Consider the following 26,082-nt stretch of genomic DNA (forward strand, 5'->3'; position numbering starts at 1 on the left):
ATGTACACTGTGCCATGTTAAAATATGTTCAAGTCTTTTTTGTACACAGTGTAATTTCTAATCAATCCTATTGCCTCTTTGGCCATAGGTGTTTTTTTTACCAGATATCAGACTGTATCGTCCTGTTGGGGAATAAAATAACTGTTTTACCTGTCTACTTTCTGTGTGGCTATATTCAAAGGTTTGTTTGTCATTTGTAGTAAGTACAGTACAATCCAAAAACCTCAATTATTTTCTTGAAAATGAAAAATACACCAGCTTCAGCCCACCAATGTAGCATGTACCATACTATTTTATACACTACTAGGAGACTTACCCCCTTGCCTGCGCTACGCACCAGCCACTTTGCATCTCTGCCACTCGTGTTGTGAATAGGGGGGCTGAACGCACCCCAAGGAGATGCAGTCGCTTCTCCGAAACCCCCTCTTAAACAGTGATACAATGGGAAACAAATTTTTTGAAAATCTAACAACATCCCATTAAAGTTCAATAAATTCTGAAAAGAATGATACCAAACATATATATGTAGGTTTTAAAAGAAGCCTGATAAAAAATGTGACATAATCGTTGCACTGTTAGGCTTTGGATTTTATATATATATATATATATATATATATATATATACAGTGGAACCTCGAGATACGATCACCTCTGTATACGAGAAATTCAAAATACGAGGAAAGTATGAGCGAAAAATTCAGATCTAAATACGAGCATTGGCTCACGTAACGAGCCACGAGCCAGGCTGTGGGTATAGCTCGCGGCTTAGCGAGGGGGCGTGGTAGCTGTAGCGAGCCGCAGGGCGATCTGCGGTGTCTGCGTTTCTCACCTAAGTGCACAGGTGGGAAACTGCCCACATCCATGATTTGTCCTGTGGCTGATGGGCTGGGCAGGGTTGCCACCCGTCCTTTAAAATATGGAATCGTCCAGTATTTGAGAATGAAATTGTGCGTCCCGTTTTGAATCAATACGTATGCGTCCCTTATTTTTTTGTATTAAAAGTGGTAACCCTAGCAGCTGCCATGTCTTCCCCGCATATATAGAGAAGCGCGAGCCGGTTAAGGGGGAGAAGAAGTAAAAGAAAAGAGAGGAGAGGAGAGAGAACGGAGGTTGCAGGAGGAGGCAGGAATCTGCAGCAGTAGGAAGTCGGTGCGAGAGAGCGAGCGAGTACAGGCTCGTGTGTAGCTGAACAGGCGAGCCAAACAGCTGAAGCAGGACGGTGTAGAGCAGGTCAGCTGCATTAAGTGTCTCGCCTGTTGCAGAGCCCGCGTGGGAGAAGCAGGTGAGACGCTAACAGAGAAGAAGCACCGGGGATTGTCATCTGTTTTTTGAAGACTGCTTCCTGTTGACGTTTTAACCTCGTGTTAAAGGATTGTTATTCTTATGTACTTTAAACCTCCACTTCACAACTGTTTTAAGGATTATTTATTTAAAGATTTATTGAATGCTCTACTGCACTTTGGACACCTGTTTTGATTCTTTTAATAATCAGTTATATTATTTACCAGTGTTATTTATTAAAGGTAGACTACAGTATATATAATTTATCAGTGTTATTTGTTAGGAAAATTGATTTTTATGTTAATATATTTGGGATGCGGAACGGATTAACTGGATTTCCATTATTTTCAATGGGGACGTTTGTTCTAGATACGAGAAATTCGCTATACAAGCTCAGTGCTGGAACGAATTAAACTCGTATCTAGAGGTTCCACTGTGTGTATGTGTGTATGTATATATATATATATATATATATATATATATATATATATATATATATATATATATATATATATATAATCCCTATGTGCGTCCAGGTGTCCGTGTGTGGGTGTCTTCTGATGAAGTGCGCGGGGCACGGTGCAATGCGCGATATTACTGTCAGAGAAAGTGAGAGGCGTTTTACGGAAATACAAACCAGTATTACTGCTAGAGGAAATTAAAGGTACACAATACAGTGATGCATATTACAGCCACATACAAGCCAGTATTACTGTCAGAGGAGATTAAAGGCATATTACCGACGCGCACGCCTGTATTCCTGCCAGAGAAAATTAAAGGTATATTACGGACGTACAAGCCAGCGGACGTACAAGACGGTATCCTTCAATAAGGGCGCGCACAGGCATCCTTCAATAAGGGCGCGCACAAAAAGGCGAGCCTCAAAAGGGCGACCTCAATTGGGCGCAGCGAATAAAGGTGCGCATAAATAAAGATCTGCACCTTTGTTGCTCTTCACATATTCCAGAGCCATTTGAACTAAATTATCTACGAACGCCTTTATTTGCCGCGCTCAATTGAGGTCGCCCTTTTGAAGTTCGCCTTTTTGTGCGCACCCTTATTGAATAGAGCCGTACAAGACAGTATTACTGTCACAGAAAATTAAAGACACACAATACACGGCGGCAGCCCACAAAGAACGGTCAGCTTAGCAAGTAAACATCAACAAAAGAAAGGCTGAAAGAAAGAAAAATACAACCAACAAAAAGAATGAGGTCAAAGTCCCTTGCCATTTAATGTAGACTGTTCCTACTAATGTTTATGCACTACTGTTCTAGTGCCCGTTATTGTAACGGTCTAAATGACTAGTAATATATATATATATATATATAGATATAGATATAGATAGAAAAATCTACTCTCTCTCTCTCTTTTTCAAAAACACTTTATCTCAGTTTAGGTAAAGTTAGATCCAGCAGAATCCTTTTAAGTAAAAAGTCAATCACATACTGGATGGCAGCAATAAATATTAAGTCAGGAGGAGATTTTCTTTTTTTTCACACACAGTGATTTTGGAACAGGGTACCATGTCATGCAGTAGAGGCCTGACAACTTTTAAAAGTAACTGCATGAGATGTTTAGATACTTTAGCTAAGCAGACAAGTTTGATGGTCTCCTCTTGTTTATCAAACTATTTATATTCTTAGACAGATGCCCCCAATTTATTTTTGAGTGATTAAAAAGGAGTGAAGAGTTTCAGTATTCTTCAGAGTTTTGAAACCTATAGCTAGATCTCTTCATAGCTTAGTCTATTAAAACTGTTCTCTCACTTTGTTAATGCAAGACATTTACGTCTCTTAGACCAGGAATATTTCCTTTTAGGTGTACTTTGAGCAGCTACTACATTTGTGGTTTCATTTTGTTTAGAAGTGACCGGAATTTCACACAAGATTCTACATGAGGTGTCATTAGGATGTGTAATAATTTGATTCCCATAAGAGTTAAATTTCATATTTCCTACTAAATCTAAATATTTTCATGGCACAGTGGTCTGCCCTCTTAGCTGCAGGAGGTTAGACTCAATCCCTAGCCTGATCAGTGTTTATGTGGAATTTGTACTTTCTCCATATGTCTGCCTTGGTTTATTTTTTCTTTACATTGCAAAGACTTGCATGTTAGTTTACGTAAATGCTTAAAATTGTGTATGTATGTGTCAAAGGTGTCCTTGCGCTATACTAATGTCCTTTCTGGGTGTTGTTCTTGCCTTGTACACAGTGCTATGGGGAATGCAAAACTATGGAATAATCAGCTTTACATAACATAATTAATGATGTGTGTTATAGGGTCAGGGGTCTGTAAAATTGTACTATGTGATCATATGCTTTTCATCTTGGCTGATTTTTTTTTTTTAAATTATAACAAAATGTGGCCTTAATTTTCTTAGATGTGTCAATATTTGTTATCCCAATTTTCCATTTATGATTTATTTTAATTATGTTCAGCACTTGTTTGGTAATGATTACAAATTCTCCTTTAAATATTGGAAAATATTAGCATCTTAAACATCAAGTTTAAAAAAACTGCAAAGATCACTGTTCCTTCTAAGCTGTACATGTGCCCACAAACATAACCTATAAGTTATGCACGCATGGTTAAACAGTGTGAACAATACGTACAGAGCGGAGCTGTCAAGTGCTGAAGTGCATAGCACATAAAAGCCATCCTCTGAATGCATCTTTCATAACATACTGCCACACTGCCTCTGGAGGAAACATCAAAATGAGAACAGTGTGTTGGGACTTAATGAAATAGGTTTAAATGGTAGAGCATATAATGCCAAGCATCAGCTGGGTGGGTGTAAAGTATGCTACCATTGGACTCTGGAGCATTGGAAACGTGTTCTCTGGAGTGATGAATCACACTTCATTATCTGGCAGTCTGTTGGACAAATTTTTGGGTTTGGCTGATACCAGAACACTACCTTCTGGATTGCATAGTACCTACCGTAACGTTTGCTGGAGAAACTTGGTGGAGTTGGTGTCAACTTTATATTAATGCCCATGGTTTTTGAATTGAATGTCCAACAAACTCATATACTATAGGTGTAATAGTCAAGTGTGCACAAACCTTTGGCCATATCATATATACACATTTGTTAATTCTGTGTATCTTCAAAACAAGATGTATGTCCACGTTTATTTCATTATGAAAAGGAAATTCATAAAGAGTAACTTCTGGGTTAATATAGTTGCAGCTTGTCTTCAGGAGTGTACATGTAATGTAAGAAATACAGCAAATATCCCAGGCTGTGCCATTCTTTTTCAAAGAAAAGATTTTCTCTTAGGCATGGCAAAGAAAAGGAAGTTTAAATGAGCTTGGTCTTTATTTATTTGTTTAGCTTCTGTCTTGATTATGGTGAAGATGCCAGACTTTGTTAGCAGGACTGCCTCTGTCTTGCTGTTTAGCTGCCTTAAATGAATCAAGCAAGATAATTGTTTCTTTTCTCAGTTCAATATTTAATTGTCAAAAGTGTCAATGATATTTCAGTGTTGGTGGGGGATAGTCCATAATTAAAGAACTTTGGTAAGTTCTGTGAATTTGAAAGAAGCATTAGAAAGCTGATTAAGGTACACTAATAAAGAATACATACTAAAGGAGTAAATGCTAAAATGATCACTTTCACCAGTGGCCATTTAAACACTAAAGATAATTGAGTCATTTCTAAATACTGTTATAAACAACTGAAAACTTCATAATATTAAGTAACAGTTTTGATAGACATACATATTATCAGAATGTGCCACATTATTCATGATTTACCCTTCTTGAAGCATTTCACCCAGTGATTAGGAAAGTAAACAAGATCAGGGACAATACCATTGACAACCATTTTATGGAGTCAAAAGGTCCATGCTCTGCTGGATTTAATTTCACAAAATAATTATAGACTAGTAATACAGTCAGTCAGTCATTTTCCAACCCACTATATCCTAACAAAGGGTCACGGGGGTCTGCTGGAGCCAGTTATATTTTTTATAAATATCCTGATTGCCATCTTGGTTTACCAGTTTTTAAAAGGCAATGCTAAAACATGGTGTGCTTTTGTCTGTGCAGCAATAGCTAAGTTCCACTTCAGTTTTGGAGTTGAGTTCAAACTTATTTTGTCAAAATACAACAATGTTGCTGAAGATACTGTTGTAGTGAAACACTATGATGTCTTCAAATATGCAGTGGCTTGAAAAATCAAAACCAAATTGGTTTCAGGGTTTCTGCATATGATGCCATTGGCTTATCAAACAAACAGTTTATTATTTTTTGTAGGTTGATGGATATTGGAAAAACATTCCTGATATCCACTTCAGATTATCAGTGTGAAGTCAGCTTTATCAGTACTGATTTGAATATTATTTACATTCTTTAGTTTTGATAAATAATATCTAATTTTGATTCCTGTTTGTGGTGGTTATATCTGAATTGTTAATAGTCATATATTAATTATGTTCTATTATTTCAAATTATAACATTCCGTTTATCTCATAACTAGTAATATGGAACATATGCATAATGTGTAAAATGCTACAGGGCAGATACACTGTGAAAATTAAATAACATGAATTGTTATTATTTTTTATATTTAATTAATATAGATTGAATCCATACAGTAATATTTATTATGCTTTCATGTACTACAATTAAAATATTTGCAGTGCCAGTTTTGAAGTTTAAATACGCAAGAATATGTTTAATTTGAAATGTTCATATCTGAGGTATGTTTAAAGCATGTTGCAAAAAAGAATTTTACAGATTGTTAAAAAATAACCGGGAACATTGGTCTAGATGTTATTTTGGATTCTGAATGAAGCTGACACATGCATCTGTTGCCAAAGATTTTTAAATCAAATGCACTGCTTTTTTCATTAATCTTATTTGATATTTTCTTTTTCCATAGATGGCTTCTTTAGCAGTAACAAACTGGCCAAAACCAATTCCATTGGTTCCTTGTCTCTCCTGGTCTACAGCTTCTGGGGTATTTACAACAGTAAGCTGCTTTAGACATTTGTTATTGTTTTGAAAAACATTTTGTAAAATTATAGAAGGAAAGAAAATTTATATATACCATATATTAAAAACTTTATTTGTAGGGTGTTCTCAGCAGGGCAGTTAACTGGAAAGAACTGGAAAAGCAATATGCATCACATACAGTATATGAAGAAGAAATCATCAGAATGCTTGAATATTGTGGAGTAAGTAATTTATTACAGCACATTAATATATTTTCATTGTAATATATACACATACAAACTAATATTAAGTATCTCTTTGTAAGCATTCCCAATTACATTTCCATTTGATTAAATTTTCTAAATATTCTTAAACATATGAAGCCTCTTAAATAAATTATGGGTAAAAAAAATGGAAGAACCATTCTAAAGTGTTTAAGAAATATTCTGGAAGAGTAAGCTATTCATGGTAAGGAGAAGGTGATCTGTACACAGTGGCCAGCAATTGGATCAAAGCTGGTTATGTTACATATTCAGAGTAGCACAGTGAATCAAAAATGGAAATATTTTTGTTTCAATCTAAAAATGACGCTTTAATATTACAATTTATGGAGGTATTTAAATAATCTGCAGTATGAAAATGCATTTTATGTGAGTTGAAGGTGGATTAAAGTAGTGAGGCTAATTAAAAAAAAAAAAAACAAAAAACAAACAAAGTTTACAAATCTTTTATTCCTGTGCTAAATTTTTGCAGACTATATGAGGTGTTTTTCATGCCTAAAGTATGTAAAGATTTTGTGTCGTAGGATAAAATTCTACCTGCTTTCAGTACAGAATATGAATTGTTAATAATAAAAAAGATACATTCTAAGATGAAAGGCATTTTCACATAGAGTATTGTATTTTTTGTGCATGTATTTTTTCGTTCAAAAATTGTACCTACAAATTGTTTTATCTTTTAAGATTTAGTAGCGAGTCTAAATTAGCTAAAATGTATAAAATTAGAGATGTTTTTGGCAGGTGTTCTTGCCAAACAGTTTTACATATGCTACTATTTTTTATTTCATAATGGCTCTTAAGGAAATGTTGATCTCATAGACTTGAAGGATATACTCTGTATTCATATATCAGGGATCTATAAAAATCAGTAATGTGCAGCATGAAAGGTTTCTGGTCTGTGTTATGGATATTTTTTCTTTCTATTATATGATGTAAAGTACTTAATTTGATGAGGAAGGTGTATATCTTTTAGAAATCACACTGCAAACCAGGGATTTGCATCATAACAGTGATGACTGCCCTAAAGTGAATTTGATTAGTGTATCAATTTTATAATATATATAAAAAAAACTAAATTAGGTATTTAAGTATACTTTGACAAGCTTGAATTGTGTTATTTAGTAACTGGTTTATCTATATCCAAAAACAAAACCTGACCACACATATTTAGCATTGCTGGATCAGTGGTGCATTATTTTAAACTGAATTGGCATAAATTGGGATTATTAAACATATGGTTTGCAAGTAATTTAAAAGATATAAATAGTAAGAAACTAAGCTAAAATTATTTTACTATTCATTTTTGCTGTTATCAAACGAATAATTTAAAGAAAGCCCGTATTTGTATATAATCCAAGACAGATTCATTCAAAATGGGCCAAGACTTTGTAAAGGACTCTGCAATCAGTCTGGACAGTCTTGAAGACTTTAACATCTCTCCAGACATGCTACATTTCAGGAAGGCAAGGACTGAATCTCAAATGGAAACTGACCAACATGTTGCTTGCAAAACCACTGTCACTACATCAGGCGAAGGTCTACTGATTCAAGGATCTCCAAAATTTAGATACTTGGATGAGAATTTGACTCCTATGAATACCAGCAGTACCGGTTTTAATGTATTCAATTCTAAAGAGAAGACACGAAAGCCGTCTCTACAAAGAGAATCATTACTTTTCATGAAGGGGGTCATGGATGAATGTACCCATATTGCCAACTTTTCAGGTAACTGATATATGAGAAGGCATTTGTGAACAGTTTTAACATGGCTTGGGTCAAAGTATCTTTGTGCATGTTAAGGGAACCAAAGTAACAATTCTTTGCCAATATAACCTACTTTGTTACTTGTTTTTTATTATGTGCCATAAAGTATAAGGAAGAACTGCTGTCAGGTTGGATTGCCAATACCTACTGATTTGTACATTTTCTTTGTTTAGCCTTATTATTTATAACTTATTTGAAAATTGTACTGTGCAGTGACTAATAATGTTGATATCTTTTTCTGTTAACATCCATGGTTTTTGAATATGGTAAAAGGGATAAAGATGTGCTTGCATGCCAGTTTCATGAAAACCTTTTGGAAAAGTCATCAGATATTATGCTTTGCCAAAAAACTTATACTTTTAAATAATATCGCACCATTGATGTACAAGATATTGGCTTAGAGTTTAGTGTGTGGTAGGTGATGGGTAGTGGAAGTTTATTGACACTTTACATGGCCAGTCTAACTCTAGTATTGTTTGCTTAGTTATTTAGTACAAACTGAATGTAGCTTGATACTTGATTTCCAGATCTAGTACTCCATCAAGAACATTTGAACAGCCTTATACCAAGAGCTGTCATAAAAATATTATACTTTGACTTTAAAAGTATACAGTGCCTTCAGAAAGTATTTAGACCCCTTAACTTTTTCTGTATTTTATTATGTTGCAGCTTTATGCTAAAATCATTTCAATTCATTTTCCCTCATCAAGTTCCCCAGAATAACAATCTGAAGTATTTAGACACTTAACTCGGTACTTTGTTGAAGCCCCTTTTGCAGAAATTACAGCCTGGTGTCTTCCTGGGTATGATGCAACAAGCTTTCCACACCTGGAATTTGGGATTTACTGCCATCCTTCTTTACAATTTCTCTTAAGCTCTGTCAGGCTGGATGGTGACCATCAGTTGACAGATATTTTCAGATCTCTCTAGAAATTTTCAATTGGGTTTAAGCCTGGGCTGTGGCTGAGCCACTCAAGAACGTTAACAAAGTTGACCCTAAGTCACTCCTGTGTTGTCTTTCCTTTCTGTCATGTTTCTGTTGGAAGGTGAACCTTTGGCCCAGTTTGAGGGTCAGAGGTCTGTGGAAGAGGTTTTCATTAAAGATATTTATGTACTTTCCACGGTTCAATTTTCCCCCAACCTCAACTAGTCTCAGAGTCCCTGCTGCTGAAAAACAATCCAACATCCAGCATGATGCTGCCTCCACTTGCTTCACTTTTGGAATTGGAATTCATAGGTGGTGAGTGGTCTTCCTGTAGATGTGATGCATAGAACTGAGGCCAGACTGTTCAGTCTTAGTTTAATCTTGTTTCTTATAATCTGAGGCTATATCCACACTACTACGTTTTCAACATTTATAAGTGTCATGGTTGTTTCAGACTTACTCCGTTTAAGAATTACGGAGTAATAATTGAAGTGATTTTAGCATAAGGCTACAACAAAACGATGTGTAAAGGTTAAGGGATCTGAATACTTTTGGAAGCCACTGTTTATCTATCTATCTAAAGGCTGCATTCCTGGAATGTCTGTTTACAAATACCACACACACTTCCATTGTACAATTAAAAAAACAGTGTCAACACCTAAATCAATATTATAAATTTTAATCATAAAAGTAAGTAACATGTAAAGAATATAATGTAATGCTTGAAGGACTACTATAATTTTCATACTGAAGAACATGTAGGAAGACTGGGACCTATTTAATTAATTTTGCGAGAGAAGCTTATTTATACAACAAAATGCATAGTGCACTGTTAACACCATTGGTATAGGTCCTAAAAAACCTATTTTCATTACTGACAATCCAGCTTGAAGAGGACTGCGTGAGTCATCATTCTTTCCACAATGATACAATCAAAGTACAGCAAGAAAAAAAATCCGTGGAGCTGAAAACTGCTAATGGTATAATAACATCAGGAATGCTCTGAATTATGGAAAAAATTAATAATGTACCATACTACATTCACTTTTCTGCCAAATTTCTTGTTTTTTTCTTTTTGGAGGAGCTAAAAGAAAACACATGATGAAAGAATGAGAATAAAAACAGAAAAAACAAAATACCACTAAAAAGTAAGAAGACTAGAACGTGCTGGGGATGGTTCCCTAAAAATGTATACAGCATCTTCTGGATTTGTAGGAGTCTCTGTTTCAGCTGTTACAGTCAAAACCTTTTTTTCATTTCAAAATCAATTTTGGTTTTCAACAGAAAAATATATTTTGATATCCATATAGCATGTTTTGACCATTTTTGTCTGCCTGTTTGTGGTAAAACTTTTCTGAACACTACTCAAGAATGAGTAGACCGATTCCTAGGAAATGGTTTGGACAACTTGGCACTTGTTAATCTTAAGAGCTGATTAGATTTTGTGTGAATTTCAACTATTCAGCTTTTAGCTCTTAAGGTTCAGAGTTTTTAAAGTTGATACCAACAACATCCACACTACTACATTGTGAAATTAGTAAAATTGGACATACACATATATAGGGCTTTGAAAGAAAGATTATACGAATTTTTAGTTCAGTCCAAAGATTGTGCTTTCAATTTTTAAGTTCAAAGTTTTAAAACTGAGTCATCAGCTAAATATTGATTGGATTTTATACATGTGCTAACTTACTAGAATGTCTGTTTGTTTGTCAGGAGGTACTTATTTTGTTTTATTTAAAACAAGTTTTTGACTCGGCATCTTCTTTTTGAGTTGGGGTTGCTAGCTCCAGTACCAACCCAAATACATGATGGAGATGCATATTTATAACATCTTAATTGAAACAAACCATGAGTAAAAGAATTAATACAAAATATGCAGTTACAAGTGAATTGGTTTGTTAAATAACTGAAATTTTGGCCTAAAATGTAAGTTCAAATATGTTTATTTTTAGATACATGAAATAATTAATATTATATGCTTTGAAAGCAGAAAAAAATACATCACTGGTATTGCTTCTTGCATATATTTTAGTAAATTCACATTGTATACTGTACTGTAGTTGAAAATATGGAGAAGGCCATATGCCAAATCAGATTGTTTTTTTTTGTTTTTTTTCTGAGTGCGTAAATTAAATTCACTTTTTTGTCTGCACATTCATGTGGGTGCCATGGTCAGTAGAAATACTTTTATGAACATCAATCAGCCTACTACATGCTCTACTTCTCTGATTTCAAAGACATAGTTAGGCAAGCACATTATTCAGTTATTTGTACATTCTACTTCAGTAACTTTTTAAGGTTTACCATTTCTTTATACACAGCAAGGGATCAAAATAGACACACAAGTGAATGTTGTTACATGTTAAAGAAAGTCTGGAGTAATTCAGCATTTTTAATATTAGCTTTGATATGAAATAATATGCATAAAAAAGGATAGTAAAAAATGAATAAAGAAAATAAAAATGGACATATGAAAAGATACTTCATATTTTTATTTTAAAGTGACCCTCCAACTGCATTCACTTAATTCATGAGTGATGCTGTTAAGTATTTATGTTTAGACGTCATAAAATACAGTTGCATCCAAAAGCAGTGATCCAGTTTGCATGAAAGCCTGCAAGGTAGATTAGTACTGTCAGTAGACAGCAGCAGCACATTGACATCAAATAAAAAGGCTATAGAAGGACAGGTCTAGATCATGGAGATATTGGGATGAATGAGTGAGTGATTGTAAGAGTGAAGACAACTAGGATACTAATTAAAAGAGATCAGTCTGCTTGAAGTTTCCCTACAAGACAATTATTTCTTATAACTTATAAAGGTTTCCAGTAATTTTGTCCAGTTCATTTTGGAATGTCTTTGTAGAATAAGCAAGAATTTAGCTCTTTCCACAACTTTTTGTTTTCTCCCACTGTAAACCAAACAAAATCATGTATAGATGATAAAATGCGACTACTATTCAAGAAGAATGGTGTATTATTTGAATAAAACACAAGAGTATGTTTTCGGCCTTGTCTGTAGCTAATTTAGCCTTTACATTTAAGTATGTAAGCATGTGAATTATTTTGCAAGATACATTATATCCAGTACACTAAAGTATAAAAATCTAAAGCTAAAAAAATGTTTTTAAGAAAAGTAAAAATGCAAAATGATTTTTATGATAAATGTACTTCTACTTAAGACTTGCTTATTAACTTATTTATAAATGGGTTATGAACAATCCTCATATTTTTACTTCAATTTCTCATTTAATCCTTCAGTATGTGATAAAATGAAGAGTGCAATTTCTAGGTGGATTTTTTGCAGCTTTAATGAATAGAAGGTAATATATGCTTCAAAAAAGTTTAATTTTATAATTACAATTATGTTGTATTATTTTGCATGCTCAAAAAGTTCCCATTGATCCGAGCCTAATTATTGTGGTGCAAGCAAGAGAAGATGCCTACGTTCCTCGCATAGGTGTACGAAGCCTTCAGGAAATCTGGCCGGGGTGTGAGATCAGATATCTCGAGGGAGGACACATAAGTGCCTATCTCTTCAAACAAGGGGTGTTCAGGTAATCTTAGCCCTTATGTTAATTGAAAACAAGATGATAACCTTATATAGAAACATTGTGTCAAACTATGAATTTGAAGTAAAGGTTTCCGTTTTTAGTCAAATGTTGTAATTAGTGTTAATTATTTATGTGATTTGGTATATTGGTGCATTCTGGTTTAAACCAAAATGTGGGATCTTGCTCTAAGTGGATTAATTTCCTGGGGTAATTTTTCCTACTATTAATATTAGAGAATGACATTTTGCTGTTCAACTGTGCAACTTCAGATAAACACTGATATCAAAAATATGTCAACATAATTACTCAAATGTAGTAGACTTTCTTAAACTAAATATACATATATTTGGTCATATTCTTCAGTCCAAAAAATATTTTAAAATTCTAATGGTATTGCACAAAATGTTGTTTCAGTCCCCTAGCGTTCATTGTCATTTATGTCATTTAATATTAAGTCTTAAGACCTACATCAGAAATTTAAGTGAGACACATTTCAGTATTGACAAAGTTCCAAAATAACCTAAAGTAGTTTTGCATTCTAATTGTTGATGAAGCCTTTTTTTATTGTTTGACTAATCAATTTGAAAGTAAACAACTGGGGCTCCTCCTCCTTTAGGATTCTATTCTTGTTTAATTTCAAAAATTGTAGAGTTCACTCACTGTTAAAGTAACAAATTATTACATGTTTTATTGAGAAACCTGAAGCGTACAGTATGTATAGTTTTATTTTTCTTTCTTTCTTCTTTGGAGATGAAAGGTGGCATAGAGAAGAATTACTGTCCTACAGGGCTTAGAGTTTGGTAATGAGTTAATTTTTCTTCTCTGTTCATGTGTATTTTCCTTCACAATCAAATTTAAACATCAGGTGTTTGTTTTTAAACGTTAAATATGTGCTGTGTTGCAAAATTGAGTTTGATTCAGGCTTGATTCCTTTCTTGAGCGTGTTGTTGAAGTGATAGGTCCTGACTTTCTACCACCTTGTATCAAGTATGCACTGATACTGAAAGCAGGTGGTAATGAACTGCAGAGCTCATTTCTGTTATGCTGTTGACCAACGATCATTCGTGTGAGGTTTGTTGTGCTGCTCTTAAGGGTCCTACCTCTTCTCAGAAAGTTTAACGTTACCATTTTAGTGTTGATTCAGTTTATTTGCCAGTTTACTGATTGTATTACAATATGGGTTTAGAGTGAAATAGAATAACTAATGCTGACACAGATCAACTATTATTTTATGAATAGGTGTATTCTATGGCAATTGTGTAAAATTAGGGAACGGAAAATATCTTGTTAGAATTTTTCTTTAATAAGATATAATTGAAAAGTGTGTGTGTATTTTATAATATCAAAAATGTATGTATCTTTGCTTTTGTACATTACAAATTGATGCCGGACTACAGATTGTGATTCCTTGTATTATTAACACTCCACAGCTCAGCAACAGTAGTTGTTGACCTTTTGGGTACCTGAGATTCTGGACAGTAGACAGTGACACTTGACTGTATTTTCAGATATGCTGGTACTTAATGTCCGGTTCCTTTGACTAACAGTTTCATTCATTTTTTACTTTAAAAAGGGTTATATGAGCTAATCTTTTAATTTTTTTCTTGTTGTAGGCAAGCAATCTATGATGCATTTGACCGCTATCTACAAAAGCATTCAGTTTCATGGTGAGGAACATAAGCTACACGAGACTTTAATGGAAAACAGAATATTCAACTGCACTTATTGTGTTGTAATGGTGCTTTTTTAATTGTCTTGATTTTTTGTTAATCATTGGTTAAAAAACATACAATTTCAATGTAAAAAAATATAAAAGATACAGTAATATAACACTGAGGCCTTTTTTTAATAGCACACTACGGTAATAGGATTTATAGTAGGAGGGGAATAAAAATCAAAAAACCAATACTATGTTTTAACATTAACAAATGAATTTTTGAGTAGAGCATGATAAAGCATTTCTGCTAAACTAAACTTACATGATGAGGAATAAAACTACAGAGCTGGGACAGTAGAGGCATGTCTTAGATTTACTGAAGTCAAATCTGGAAAGTACTCAAGTTTTACAATATTTAATTACCAAACACAATGCAACAAGGCCCAGTTTATTTTTTTACAGGAAACCCAGAGTAAAGTTACAAACTGTATATTGTATGTCCTATAAATTGAAATGTTTGAAATTTTAATTTTTTTAAATTACCTTTAATGACTTTATTATAAAGTATGTAGCTGGCATACTTTTTACAGCATTTAATCCTGAGAAATGACACCAAGAACATTAATGAAATGAATGTTAAAAACTGATTTGCCAACTCAATGCATTTTCTGTGTTTATCCCCATTTTCTCTTCAGTTGCTTTTTCTGTAGAAATATGTTTGGTGGTCTCATTCAAATAACATTTTCACAAGAAAACCAACATAAATTGCACAAATTATCTTTTGACATAATGTTTTACATTAAAATATCAAATAAGTGCTATAATCCATGTGCAATCATGTACTGTATAGCATTGCTGAATTTGTATCATAATGTAGAAGATTCACAGAATGTTTTGTTATATCAAATATAATGACTTTATTTATAATTAGGTCACAAGATTACAGCTTATTTGTTTACACGGGTGTGTGCACGTTTTTCATTTGTCAGTGAACTTAATTTTCTTAATATAGTCAATTAATTTGCATGGTTGGTGTACTAAGAAAAATATTTTAGTCAGGAAGTGCAGCTTGACAGTGTCATACACTGTATATAGTTTTTTTTATTTCTTTATATTCTATTAATTATTGTTTTGTCCTTTTATTCACAATTCTTACAGAGTACTTGTAAAAACATTATCAAGTGAAATTTAAAACAAAGTAACTGACAGGCAACTGATAATTGTCTCTTCCATGTTTAGTTTATCAGATAATCATTTTTATTGATATTGTGAAGTTGATTTAAAATAATGTGGGAAATAAATAAGTGGACCTTTTGTAAATATATAACTTTATTTTTTTAATAAATTAATTAAATGGATATGCTGCATGATTTAGTCACACTCCTCTCCACATGTTTAAAATATAATCCCTCTGTTTTTGATCCATAAAACAAACAAAAAGGGCAGTGAAATGTTTTCAAACAATATATCAGAAAAAAAACAAAGCAATTTAACTGCCCCAGCTCCATAACTCTCCACCACTCGAATGTTTGAGTTACTCAGCGCCAGGTTTTATGTTCCTCCTCCTTTTTTTATTTTTATCTTCAGATCAGGTCAGTCCTTAAGGCAAACCGTGTCCCACTATCTTCTGCACTGCCTTCCCCGTCTTTATACATTTTCCTGCTTACTATCACCAAACTTTACCAAGTGTTGCCTTCTGTGGTTACATTTTTTATGATTCATGATTTTTCTATTTATTCAACTTAAAAATGTTTTTAATACAAAAAAAACTGTCCTCCAGTACTTAAATTGCATAAAGGTTTGGGCATGTGAAAGCTGACATCGCACTAGCTGCTGCTCCAACAGAAATGTGTATGAGAAATCAATTTTGTTTCTATTATACTTTATGTATAAAATCTGTAGGATATCATGCTTTGTCATCAATTTTCCCATATGTTGAATAGTTTAAAGTGGTACATATGACAGCTGTCACCCTTGTTCAAGTGCCACTGTAGGTGATTGCCTAGTTCATTTATAACAAGGGTGTCCAACTTTGGTCCTGGAAGGCCATAGTGGCTGCTGGCTTTCCTTCCTGTCACTTTCTTAATCAAAGACATTCTGTTAATTTGAATTCTTTCCTCTTCATTTTAATTGCCTTATTTTGTAGGAGTCAGTCCTCCGAAAATGTGACCTGAGCAGATCACCATTTCTGAGACCTTCGCCTTTCTTTACTTTCAGATGTATGAAGGACACGGGTTGATGGCCATGTGTTAATTTTGTATGTCTTTATTGTTTGGCTGCTAATTAGGGAGAAAAGAAATAATTAAATACCAAGTCAGTTACAAATACTGTAAGACACAAATTTAATTAGCAGCAAAAATGTAAAAAAAATGTGTACTTAAAAAAGTTAGAATGAAAACCTAACAGCCACTGTGGCCATCCAAGTTCAGAGTTGGTCGCCCATGGCCTATATGAGTGAACTGGCACTGAATAAAAAAAGTACTTTGTAGAGCAGCTAGGGATAGCATTTACTATAGAAACGCCACCCATTCATCTTCAAACCAATATACTGTATCTGGTTCATTGTCATGTGGATATGATGCCTATACTGGTAGCACCTGGCATAAGCCAAAAACCAAGCCTGTATGGGATAACAGTCCCCATGGGCCACTTTCATTCATTTCTACAGGCTGTGGGAGAAGAACCCACACAAACGAGTGTTTAACAAAACTATGGATATTTCTTTTACATATTCATACTAAATTTTCATGAACACGTTTTAAGTTTTTTTTTTTTGATCTTCAAAACACTCATGGAAAACTAGTAAATAAGCCAGAACTAATTACTACCCTCCCATTGTTGTGGCCAGGAGAAATGCCTTCAGTTCGATCCTTTTATCCTTTCCATTATCCAACCTCACCCAGTCTCGACTTACTGCCTCCAAGTCACGGCCGTCTGCGGTATCCTCCCATGTTGCTATCACGCAGGCATTACTCAGCTCCTGCACGGCACACAAGCTCACTGTCTGCACACATCCTATAGCGAAATGCATCCCAGTTTCCACTTGGCACCGCATTTTTTTCATCCCAGATCCCCTAGCATGATTTGCTACAACTGCTTTGGCTCCTCTGTCCCCGCGCCCCACAGTGCTCTGTTACAGCCTTTGTTTGTGCCCTCCGTGACAGAATTTGGCTCATTTGGGCACTCCATCTTCTTCACGTTTTACAATCCGCCATCTTTCCACACAGTCTGCTTTATAGTCTGGCAATGTCGTTATAATAGATCTATAACTAATTTCACGCGCTGAATTAAATGCACATGCGCAGCTTTGTGTGCTCGGCGAGGGCTTAAATGCTGGGGAGAGGAGCGCGCGGACATCGTAACACGTGGACCAAAGTGCACATGCGCACTGGGCTGATGTGTGCCTAAGTGAAAAACAGGTGGCCTGTCAAAATTTTTTATTCCTATGAGTTTCGATAACAAAGAAGCTTTTTAAAATGTGAGTCGTGTCATTTTTTTCAATGTACTTATGATTCCGTGGAGTTTTCATTACTCTGTATACGTACGTTGTAAAACTGAAAACAACCTGGTGCGTATATTCGCCTCAAACTGGTAGTAACTAAATATGTGAGAATTGGTGCTATTCTGGCTATCACACTGTTGTTTTCTAACCCGCTTATTCCTAAAGAGGGTCGCGGAGGGTGTTGGAGCTTAACTCAGATAAGCACTAGGCGCAAGGCAGGAACAAACCCTGAACAGAGCGCCAAATCAACTGAAAATGTGGCATCATTAAAAAATGTAAAAGAAAAATAAGGACACCCTTCACGTTCTGTTTGTTTAAAAAAGCGAAGACTTTGTTATAAAGGCGCATTCGTCAGCCTCTTAAAAATGTTGCACTGAAAATCTATAACTGTACGGATTCCTTCAACAAGATGTAGGCGAAATTTTGTTTCGAATGGTTGATAAGTTTAGTGTCAGTTGACCTAAAGAGATCGGAATGGCACAAAACAAGCCCTAAAAATGTGTGCAGGCGACGAAAATGTACGCAAGCGCAGACAGGAATTGGGCTTGGAAAATGAAACAGAAAATCCTTCTCCTTGTCGTGAAGAATAATAGTTCACCGAAGCATCGCGAACAGACACCAACAAGTCTGCAGATGCCATCCGTAAAACCCGACGGCGCCCTAAAGTTTAGGGCGTTCCCAGACGCTCAGTGCGAGGCAACCACTGACGGGTTAAATCCAAGTCCATCGCGCAAGCGTCTCTGAAACACGAGGAAGCAGCTTTTTGTGTTTGTTGAATAGCAAGTATTCCATTAGGGGAAGGAGAGCCTTCACAACGTAAGCGCCATGAATGAATGAGGTCTCATACAACGGTGCCAGCTGGTCTGAAAAGAATTATGCAAATCTGTTAATAAAGTCCTTGGGGCTGCATGAGGAGACATCATCAGTCCTGAATTGCGTCTTTCATCAAGGCATTTAAATCGACTCTAGTACAGCAACGTTCGATTTATATTACACTGTAAAACATCATAACTATACTGTAGGATGCAATTTTTTTTCTGTTTTGTAGAATGCCTTTCATATTATCTCCATATATTTGTTATTTTAAATATTTATCAGGCATAGTGCATAGCAATTGCTTTACTCAGATTCTAGCTATTTTCACATCTATTAGTACAACATCTTTAATTTCTGTTTATTTTTATGGCACCTTTAACTTGTTTTATACAGTCCAACTTTGATCTGTTTTACACAAAGTCTAGTTATATTCAATCAGAACATCTGAAAAAATTCACAAGATTGGGCCATGCAGAACAACACAAAGTTTGTCGATCCTATTAACCTTATTTCTCATAAAAAAACATTATATTGACTTCATACATAACTTTGTATTGAGATTTGAATTACCCTAAAATCCCACTGTCTACCACACTGTCATTCAAAAAACAGTTTTTGGGTATGCTGTCATTATGCAGCTAACCGAATTTGACTTTACTCAAAATGAGCAGATTTCAAGGCATTACATACACATTTCTACTACACCTTGTGTACATTTCTTGGGTGTAATGTAAGGTATATATTCATGTAAATGGATTTTGTTGCCTTGTTATTATTTATTTAGATGCCTTTATCCAAGGTGACTTACAAAGCATAAGGTTAACATATAAAGTAAAATAACAAAAATATTTAAATACAGAAATAAAGGTGCAAGCATCAAAAACAACAGAGAACAAGACAAAATACCTGGGAGTGCAGCTGGATGATAAATTAGACTGGACTGACAATACTGATGCTCTGTGTAAGAAAGGACAGAGACAGTTATACTTCCTTAGAAGGCTGGCATCCTTCAACATCTGCAATAAGATGCTGCAGATGTTCTATCAGACGGTTGTGGTGAGCGCCCTCTTCTATGCAGTGGTGTGCTGGGGAGGCAGCATTAAGAAGAAAGACGCCTCACGCCTGGACAAACTGGTGAGGAAGGCAGGCTCTAATGTAGACATGGAGCTGGACAGTTTGACATCTGTGGGAGAGCGAAGGGCGCTCAGCAGGCTCCTGTCAATTATGGAAAATCCACTGCATCCACTAAACAGTGTCATCTCCAGACAGAGGAGCAGCTTCCGCGACAGACTGCTGTCACTGTCCTGCTCCACTGACAGACTGAGGAGATCGTTCCTCCCCCAAACTATGCGACTCTTCAATTCCACCCGGGGGGGTAAACGTTAACATTATATAAAGTTATTGTCTGTTTTTACCTGCATTATTATCAATCTTTAATTTAATATTGTTTTTTTTGTATCAGTATGCTGCTGCTGGAGTATGTGAATTTCCCCTTGGGATTAATAAAGTATCTATCTATCTATCTATCTATCTAATAAATGAGCATGAGGGAATTAGAACAACTACAGTATGTAATTATACCTGATGCTAGAATTCAACAAAAATCAACATCCGAAATTCCTTGCCATTGCAACAGCAGCCACCCTGTAGGAGAGAAACTATACAGTTCCAAAATATTTAATGAAAAGGTGCGTTTTTAAAAGAGTCCTAAACACAATTAAATTAGGTGCCGTTCAAACAGATAAAGGGAAATCATGCCACAGCCTTGGAGCAAGAATAAAGAAACATTCTTCAGTCTTAGTACATCTGGCAAGAGGAGGGATGGAGCTTCTTGAGGGGATGTGAGGAGATACCAAAGATTGGAAGAGCAGAACCATTCAGAGATCTGTAGGTCAGGAGAATGGTTTTAAACTAGATCCTTGTAGCAACAGGAAGCCAATGGAGAAACCGAAGGTGAGGAGTAGTAGTAGGAGTGAAGCGAGAAGAAGAAAACACCAGTCGAGCAGCTGCGTTCCGGAGGAGCTGGGGAGGTCTGAATACAGCTGAAGGAAGTCCCACCAGGGGAGAGTTGCAGTAGTCCAGCCAAAAGGGAGCCAGTGCCTGAACAAGGAGTTACAGGGCATAATTAGTGGCATAGTACTGATGCCACTCATAGAAATAATCTCTAAAGTGTACTGGTATTACCCAGTTGTCTTATGTTGACGTTACTCAAGGTGAACATGTTAATTACATGTATAGAGCGCTTTTTTAACTTACTCAAACCACTTTACATTGGTGAGGGTTGAAGGGGTGCCCCACTACCTAAGTGTAGCAGTCATTCTTGTGCCAGTACGCTAACAACACACTAGCTGTTAGGTGATGAAGAGGTGAGAGAGATAGTAAGCCAAAAAGACAAGGGATGGTTAGGGTCCAGAATGACTGGGCTGTGATGGACAATTTAGCCAGAACATCAGGAAACACCCTATTCTTTTTTGAAAGATGCCCAGGGATCTTTTATAACCACAGAGAGTCAAGACTTTGGTTCTACATCTCATTCAAAGGATGACCCCATTTTTACAGCGCAATGCTCCATCACTGTATTGGGGCATTGTGATCCACACACAGACCACAGGATAAGCACCACCTACTGGCCTCATGAACACCTCTTCTAGTAGTACCCCAAGCTTCTTCTAGATGGTCTCTCATCCAAGTAATGGTCAGGCCCAAACATGCTTAGCTTCAGGTGGATAACCTGTTCTGAAGCGCAGGTAGTATGGTGGCTGGCCATTACACAGCAGTTTAAAGTTGATTCAGCTGAAATTAGCATTTTGTGGGCTTTATGTATTGATTTCTAATACAGTTGATACCATTTGTCATTTGTTGTAATAACTCGGTTCACTTACATTCAAAATAAAGAAAACAAATTACATTGGCGTTGAATCACCATTTAATGTTGCCAAGTAGAAATATTCTGAAAATGTAGATGATTTTTAAAATATTTTTCAGCGGGGTGAAACTGGTCTTGTGCAGATTGCAGTTTTTGGGGATATGTTCCAGAATGTTTCTACGGTTTTCAGTTATGTATCTTGGTTAAAAGGGCCTTATTAACATAACTCAAGTTAAATTTAATTCACCACTCTTCTTAGGACCACTCTTTTTGTGAAAAGGTTTGCAGAGAGTTTTGCAGATCTCTAGTCATTTATATGGTGCCAGGCAAATAAAATGTTATGCTTAGACTATATAATGCACTAGCAACCAAGTGAATCTCAGGACTTAAGGATATGTTGTTACTCTAACAGGCTGAGAGAATTAAACCTGTTTACTCTCAAGCAAAGGAGACTGCATGGGGACTCTGAATGGCATTGCTCAAGTAAATCCAGCAGAATTGTTCTCAACTAAACAGTGAATCATTTTCTCGACCACACCAGTGGAAATTACGGGGAAATACATTTAGGAATGAAGCCAGGAAGCACTTTTTTATACAAAGATTTGTAGGAATGCAAAAAAAACAAAAAACCTACCGAGACAAGTAGCTGCAGCAGAAACCTGGGCAACCGTTAAGAAATCTGTGGATAAGATACTGAGCCAGCTGAGCTATTAGCTAAACAAACGGGATTAATGGACTGAACGGTCTCCTCTCGTTTGTCAAATTTCTAATGTTCTTATATAGAAGAAGCTCGCCATGCCCTAAACTAGTACAGTATACCATCTTTATTTTTATATTGTGCCTTTCAATCTATTTGTACCTCATATATTACCGTTCATTAGATTAGATAAACTTTATTATGGGGAAATTCAGATGCATACAGCATCAGAAATATAAACCGCAAGAATACTATTTACTGAACAAATAATACACCCATCCATCCATCCATTTTCCAACCCGCTGAATCCAAACACAGGGTCACGGGGGTCTGCTGGAGCCAATCCCAGCCAACATAGGGCACAAGGCAGGAACCAATCCCGGGCAGGGTGCCAACCCACCGCAGGACACACACAAACACACCCACACACCAAGCAATTGAGAATCGCCAATCCACCTAACCTGCATGTCTTTGGACTGTGGGAGGAAACCGGAGCGCCCGGAGGAAACCCACGTAAACACGGGGAGAACATGCAAACTCCACGCAGGGAGGGCCCGTAAAAAATAAGTAAATAAAAATGAATCTGTCAATGCAGTATGAAGTACGTTATATTGTCCTGCTGCTTCTGTGTACCAGACTAGTATGGCTCCTATTACCACAATTTCACACAAAAGCCGTCAGTCCTCTACTGTATATTGTATTATGGAGATCATGGGTGTCTATCGTCTGCTGTTATACGCTGCTTTTTGCCTACGCATTGTATGCAAAGCCCCAGCTTTCAATTTAACACGAACTTTCCGTTTATCTTAAATACATCTTTGCATTTCTTAAGAATCTGTCTTTCTGCAACATTTAACGTGACACATTTCTGGCTTGTCTGTATTTTTGCACACTGCCAATCCACTCAAGACAAAATGAGTTGAAATGTATCGTTGCCTTTTATATACTTCGTCGCTAGACGTTCACCGTTATTCATGCCATAAAACGCCCCGTTGAAATGTTCTTCTTCCCCACTTCTCTGTTCTCTCGAACCAATTATACGGCGTACGAGACAGAAGCGGCAGCGTACCTGTACGAGCTCCGCATGCTCCCTCCTTGCCGGCGCTCCTCTTCTTGTCTTTGCCGGGTTAAAAGTTCACTCTCCGCTGCAGGCGTGCCTAGCCAAAAGTACTACACTTGATATTTCAGGGTCTTTTCATATACCACAACAGCGCGGGCTATTAAAATGACAAACCCTGAACAGTGTAACTAAACCTAAAATCCGCAGTCTCCTTTCAAGCGATCGTAGCGATGAACACTCCGATTCTTTTTTTTTTTTTTTTCATTTCTGGGCCCACGCCCATAACTAGTTGCATCAGACATGTTTATCGTTTATTTTATTTAAAACAATTAATTGCTGTTTGTTCTGGATTCGCTATGCGTTAGGACGGGTGGTTTATTCATATTTACCGATGTTGTATGTTAACTTTTTCGGTACGACAATCTTACTTCTGAAGTGCAAAAGTCGCATTTAACGTTGAGCACCGCTTTATAAAACGTTGCAGGCGACACTTTAAGTGATCACACGATATGTATGACTGGACTAACTGCATCAGCGATCGTGCACTGTAAACTTTTTTCCCAAGAGTTGATACCCAATCGGCAATTCTGAAAGTGCCGCCATGCAGTGGAATTGTTTTCTAAATTCACCTTCTCTCTACTTAGCCAAATATGCAGCGGCAACATTTTTAACTCGCCCCGAGTCCGTGTAGGCGGCTACGTTGTAAGTGTTCTGACTGAAGGCTTCTACTGTTCTTGCTTGGTTTCTTGTTCTTGTAGTGGTGGGCACGACAAACAACCCACTTATTCGCTTCATAACCCCCAGCCCCCGTTACTAATAGTAGGATTAAAGCAGGTTTGAGAATGTTATGCTAAACACTGAACCTGTCAAAACTGCAGTTTGCCTCCACAGACCTCTCCGGGAAAGCAAAATATGTGTTCTGCATTTCGTTCTGTGAAATGTGACTGTCCTGACCGCTGTGACAGGTGGACCCCAACCCCGCAGACCAAACATTACCTAGTGATAAGACCGGTACATCAGTCCATCTCCTGGTTTCTGTCTCTTCTGAGAGGATTAAAAAAAAAAACCTTTAACAAAAACCGAGACCCATCATGCAATCACTTCTGCATGGGTGGGCATGGGCTCCCCGCGATCATGAACTGGATAGGTTAGAAAATGGATGCTTGGAGTGAAATTTACATTTTCACCAAACTGTGTTCCATCCATGCACTTTATGCAAATCAGCAGCATCAGCCAGAAACCAGATACCGATATTGGACACTGCGCTTAACCACTGCGCCACCTCTTAGTTTTTAATCCCACCACAAAATGCAAAGGATAAAAAATACTTGCAGTAATGGCATACTTCACCGCCTTTCATGGTGGCTGGAAGATCTTGCAATCATTACAACAGATTTTTAAGGCTTTTGTCCCGCATGCCAAACGCTTGAAAAATCGGGGCGTCTGCGCATTCTGTGACCTGTCGAAATAATACTGGCGGATTTCTAACTCAGGCGCGTCGGTGAACTGCTCGTACATGCGGAACGACAGTGAAGACACATACAACGATTTGGCTCTGAATTTAAAACATTTGACTGTGAACGGAAAATCGGGACTAAAATCGTGTAGCGTGAGACTCACACTGTGCCTTTCTATGTTAACTAATGTTGTCTTATTTTAATTTCTTATTTTGTCTTTTATTTTTCTTCTCTTCATTATGTAAAGCACTTTGAGCTACTTTTTGTATGAAAATGTGCTATATAAATAAATGTTGTTGTTGAGTCCGACATGGAGTGCATAGCTACGCTCCATCGGTTACTCAAAGTTGGTCCTGGCAGCCGCTCGGTACTGGACTGGCGCCACGTCTGCAGATGGTTCTTGCATTGGCCGGATGTCCTCCCCACAAACCTGAATTGCATAAAGAGTGTTCCGAAACGGGATAGGATTTTAAAAGCGAAATGAACTGCACGCGCCTTGCTTGTTTTATTTTGGAATTGTTTCACAGTTGTCGGCCACAGCCATACGCAAGTTTAAAGCGCCATCTACTGGGAAGTTCAAAACATGCAGCATATTGGACTGAAAAATCTATTCCGCCTATCTTTCTTGCCTGTAAAGCCTTTTTTTCTGGAAACTAACGCCCACTTTACGTGAACATTACAACACAATTACGGAATTTTTTTAGTCTTTTATTAGATGCCCAAATATTGTTAGATGTAAGAGCGTTTGTTAAAGCGAAACGTGTGTTTTGATGTTTTTGGCTATTTTAACAATAACAAACGTCACTTATGTTATTCCATGCGTGAATTGTGTTTGTTGGGCATACGGCACAATAATATTAATAATAACTTACATTTATTGAGCGCCTTTCACAAACCCCTGCCGTGGGCTAACGCCCTGCCATCGATTTGTTCCTGCCTTGCACCCTGTGTTGGCTGGGATTGGCTCCAGCAGACCCCGTGACCCTGTGTTAGGCCAGGGTCGTTTTACATACAGAGTAAAAAAAAAAAGAAACAGAAAATTGCGCCAAAATGAAACATCACTCACGCTGTCGAGTCCACCATTACACAACGTTTGCTTAACTGATACCTCTTGTCATTACAAAATAAGTTGCAGCAATACACAGCATGTCTGACATAGGCATAACAACCAAACATGCTTGACTTACACTTGTTCTGGCTCCAGCCCGATTCATTGGCTTCTGGATCCCTTGTCATACATATCTTACTATGATGACAGTTTGATTTATGTATTCATTCAGTT

General features: G+C 36.5%; 2 protein-coding genes across 7 annotated transcripts in view; one reads left to right on the forward strand and one right to left on the reverse strand.

The window, feature by feature from the left end:
* The window catches only part of abhd18 (abhydrolase domain containing 18), a 64,640-nt gene extending 48,653 nt beyond the window's left edge, over positions 1-15,987 (forward strand). For 3 of the 6 annotated variants that reach the window (XM_028801654.2, XM_028801655.2, XM_051928399.1), the window contains 5 exons: positions 6,170-6,259; positions 6,363-6,464; positions 7,859-8,225; positions 12,586-12,748; positions 14,359-15,986. In XM_028801654.2, the coding sequence (XP_028657487.1) occupies positions 6,170-6,259; positions 6,363-6,464; positions 7,859-8,225; positions 12,586-12,748; positions 14,359-14,416 (780 nt within the window). In that variant the 3' untranslated portion in view covers positions 14,417-15,986. Of the gene's footprint in view, positions 1-6,169; positions 6,260-6,362; positions 6,465-7,858; positions 8,226-12,585; positions 12,753-14,358 lie in introns of those variants that run through there. The other 3 variants (XM_051928397.1, XM_051928396.1, XM_051928398.1) reach the window with 3 other exon arrangements.
* The window catches only part of mfsd8 (major facilitator superfamily domain containing 8), a 136,973-nt gene extending 112,811 nt beyond the window's left edge, over positions 1-24,162 (reverse strand). Inside the window, exon 1 of the mRNA XM_028801653.2 lies at positions 23,353-24,162. Coding sequence (XP_028657486.1) covers positions 23,353-23,369 — 17 coding nt within the window. The 5' untranslated portion in view covers positions 23,370-24,162. The remainder of the gene's footprint in view (positions 1-23,352) is intronic.
* Positions 24,163-26,082: the final 1,920 nt, after the last annotated feature.

This window comes from Erpetoichthys calabaricus, chromosome 5 (genome assembly GCF_900747795.2).
Source record: "Erpetoichthys calabaricus chromosome 5, fErpCal1.3, whole genome shotgun sequence".
Lineage (NCBI taxonomy): Eukaryota > Metazoa > Chordata > Cladistia > Polypteriformes > Polypteridae > Erpetoichthys > Erpetoichthys calabaricus.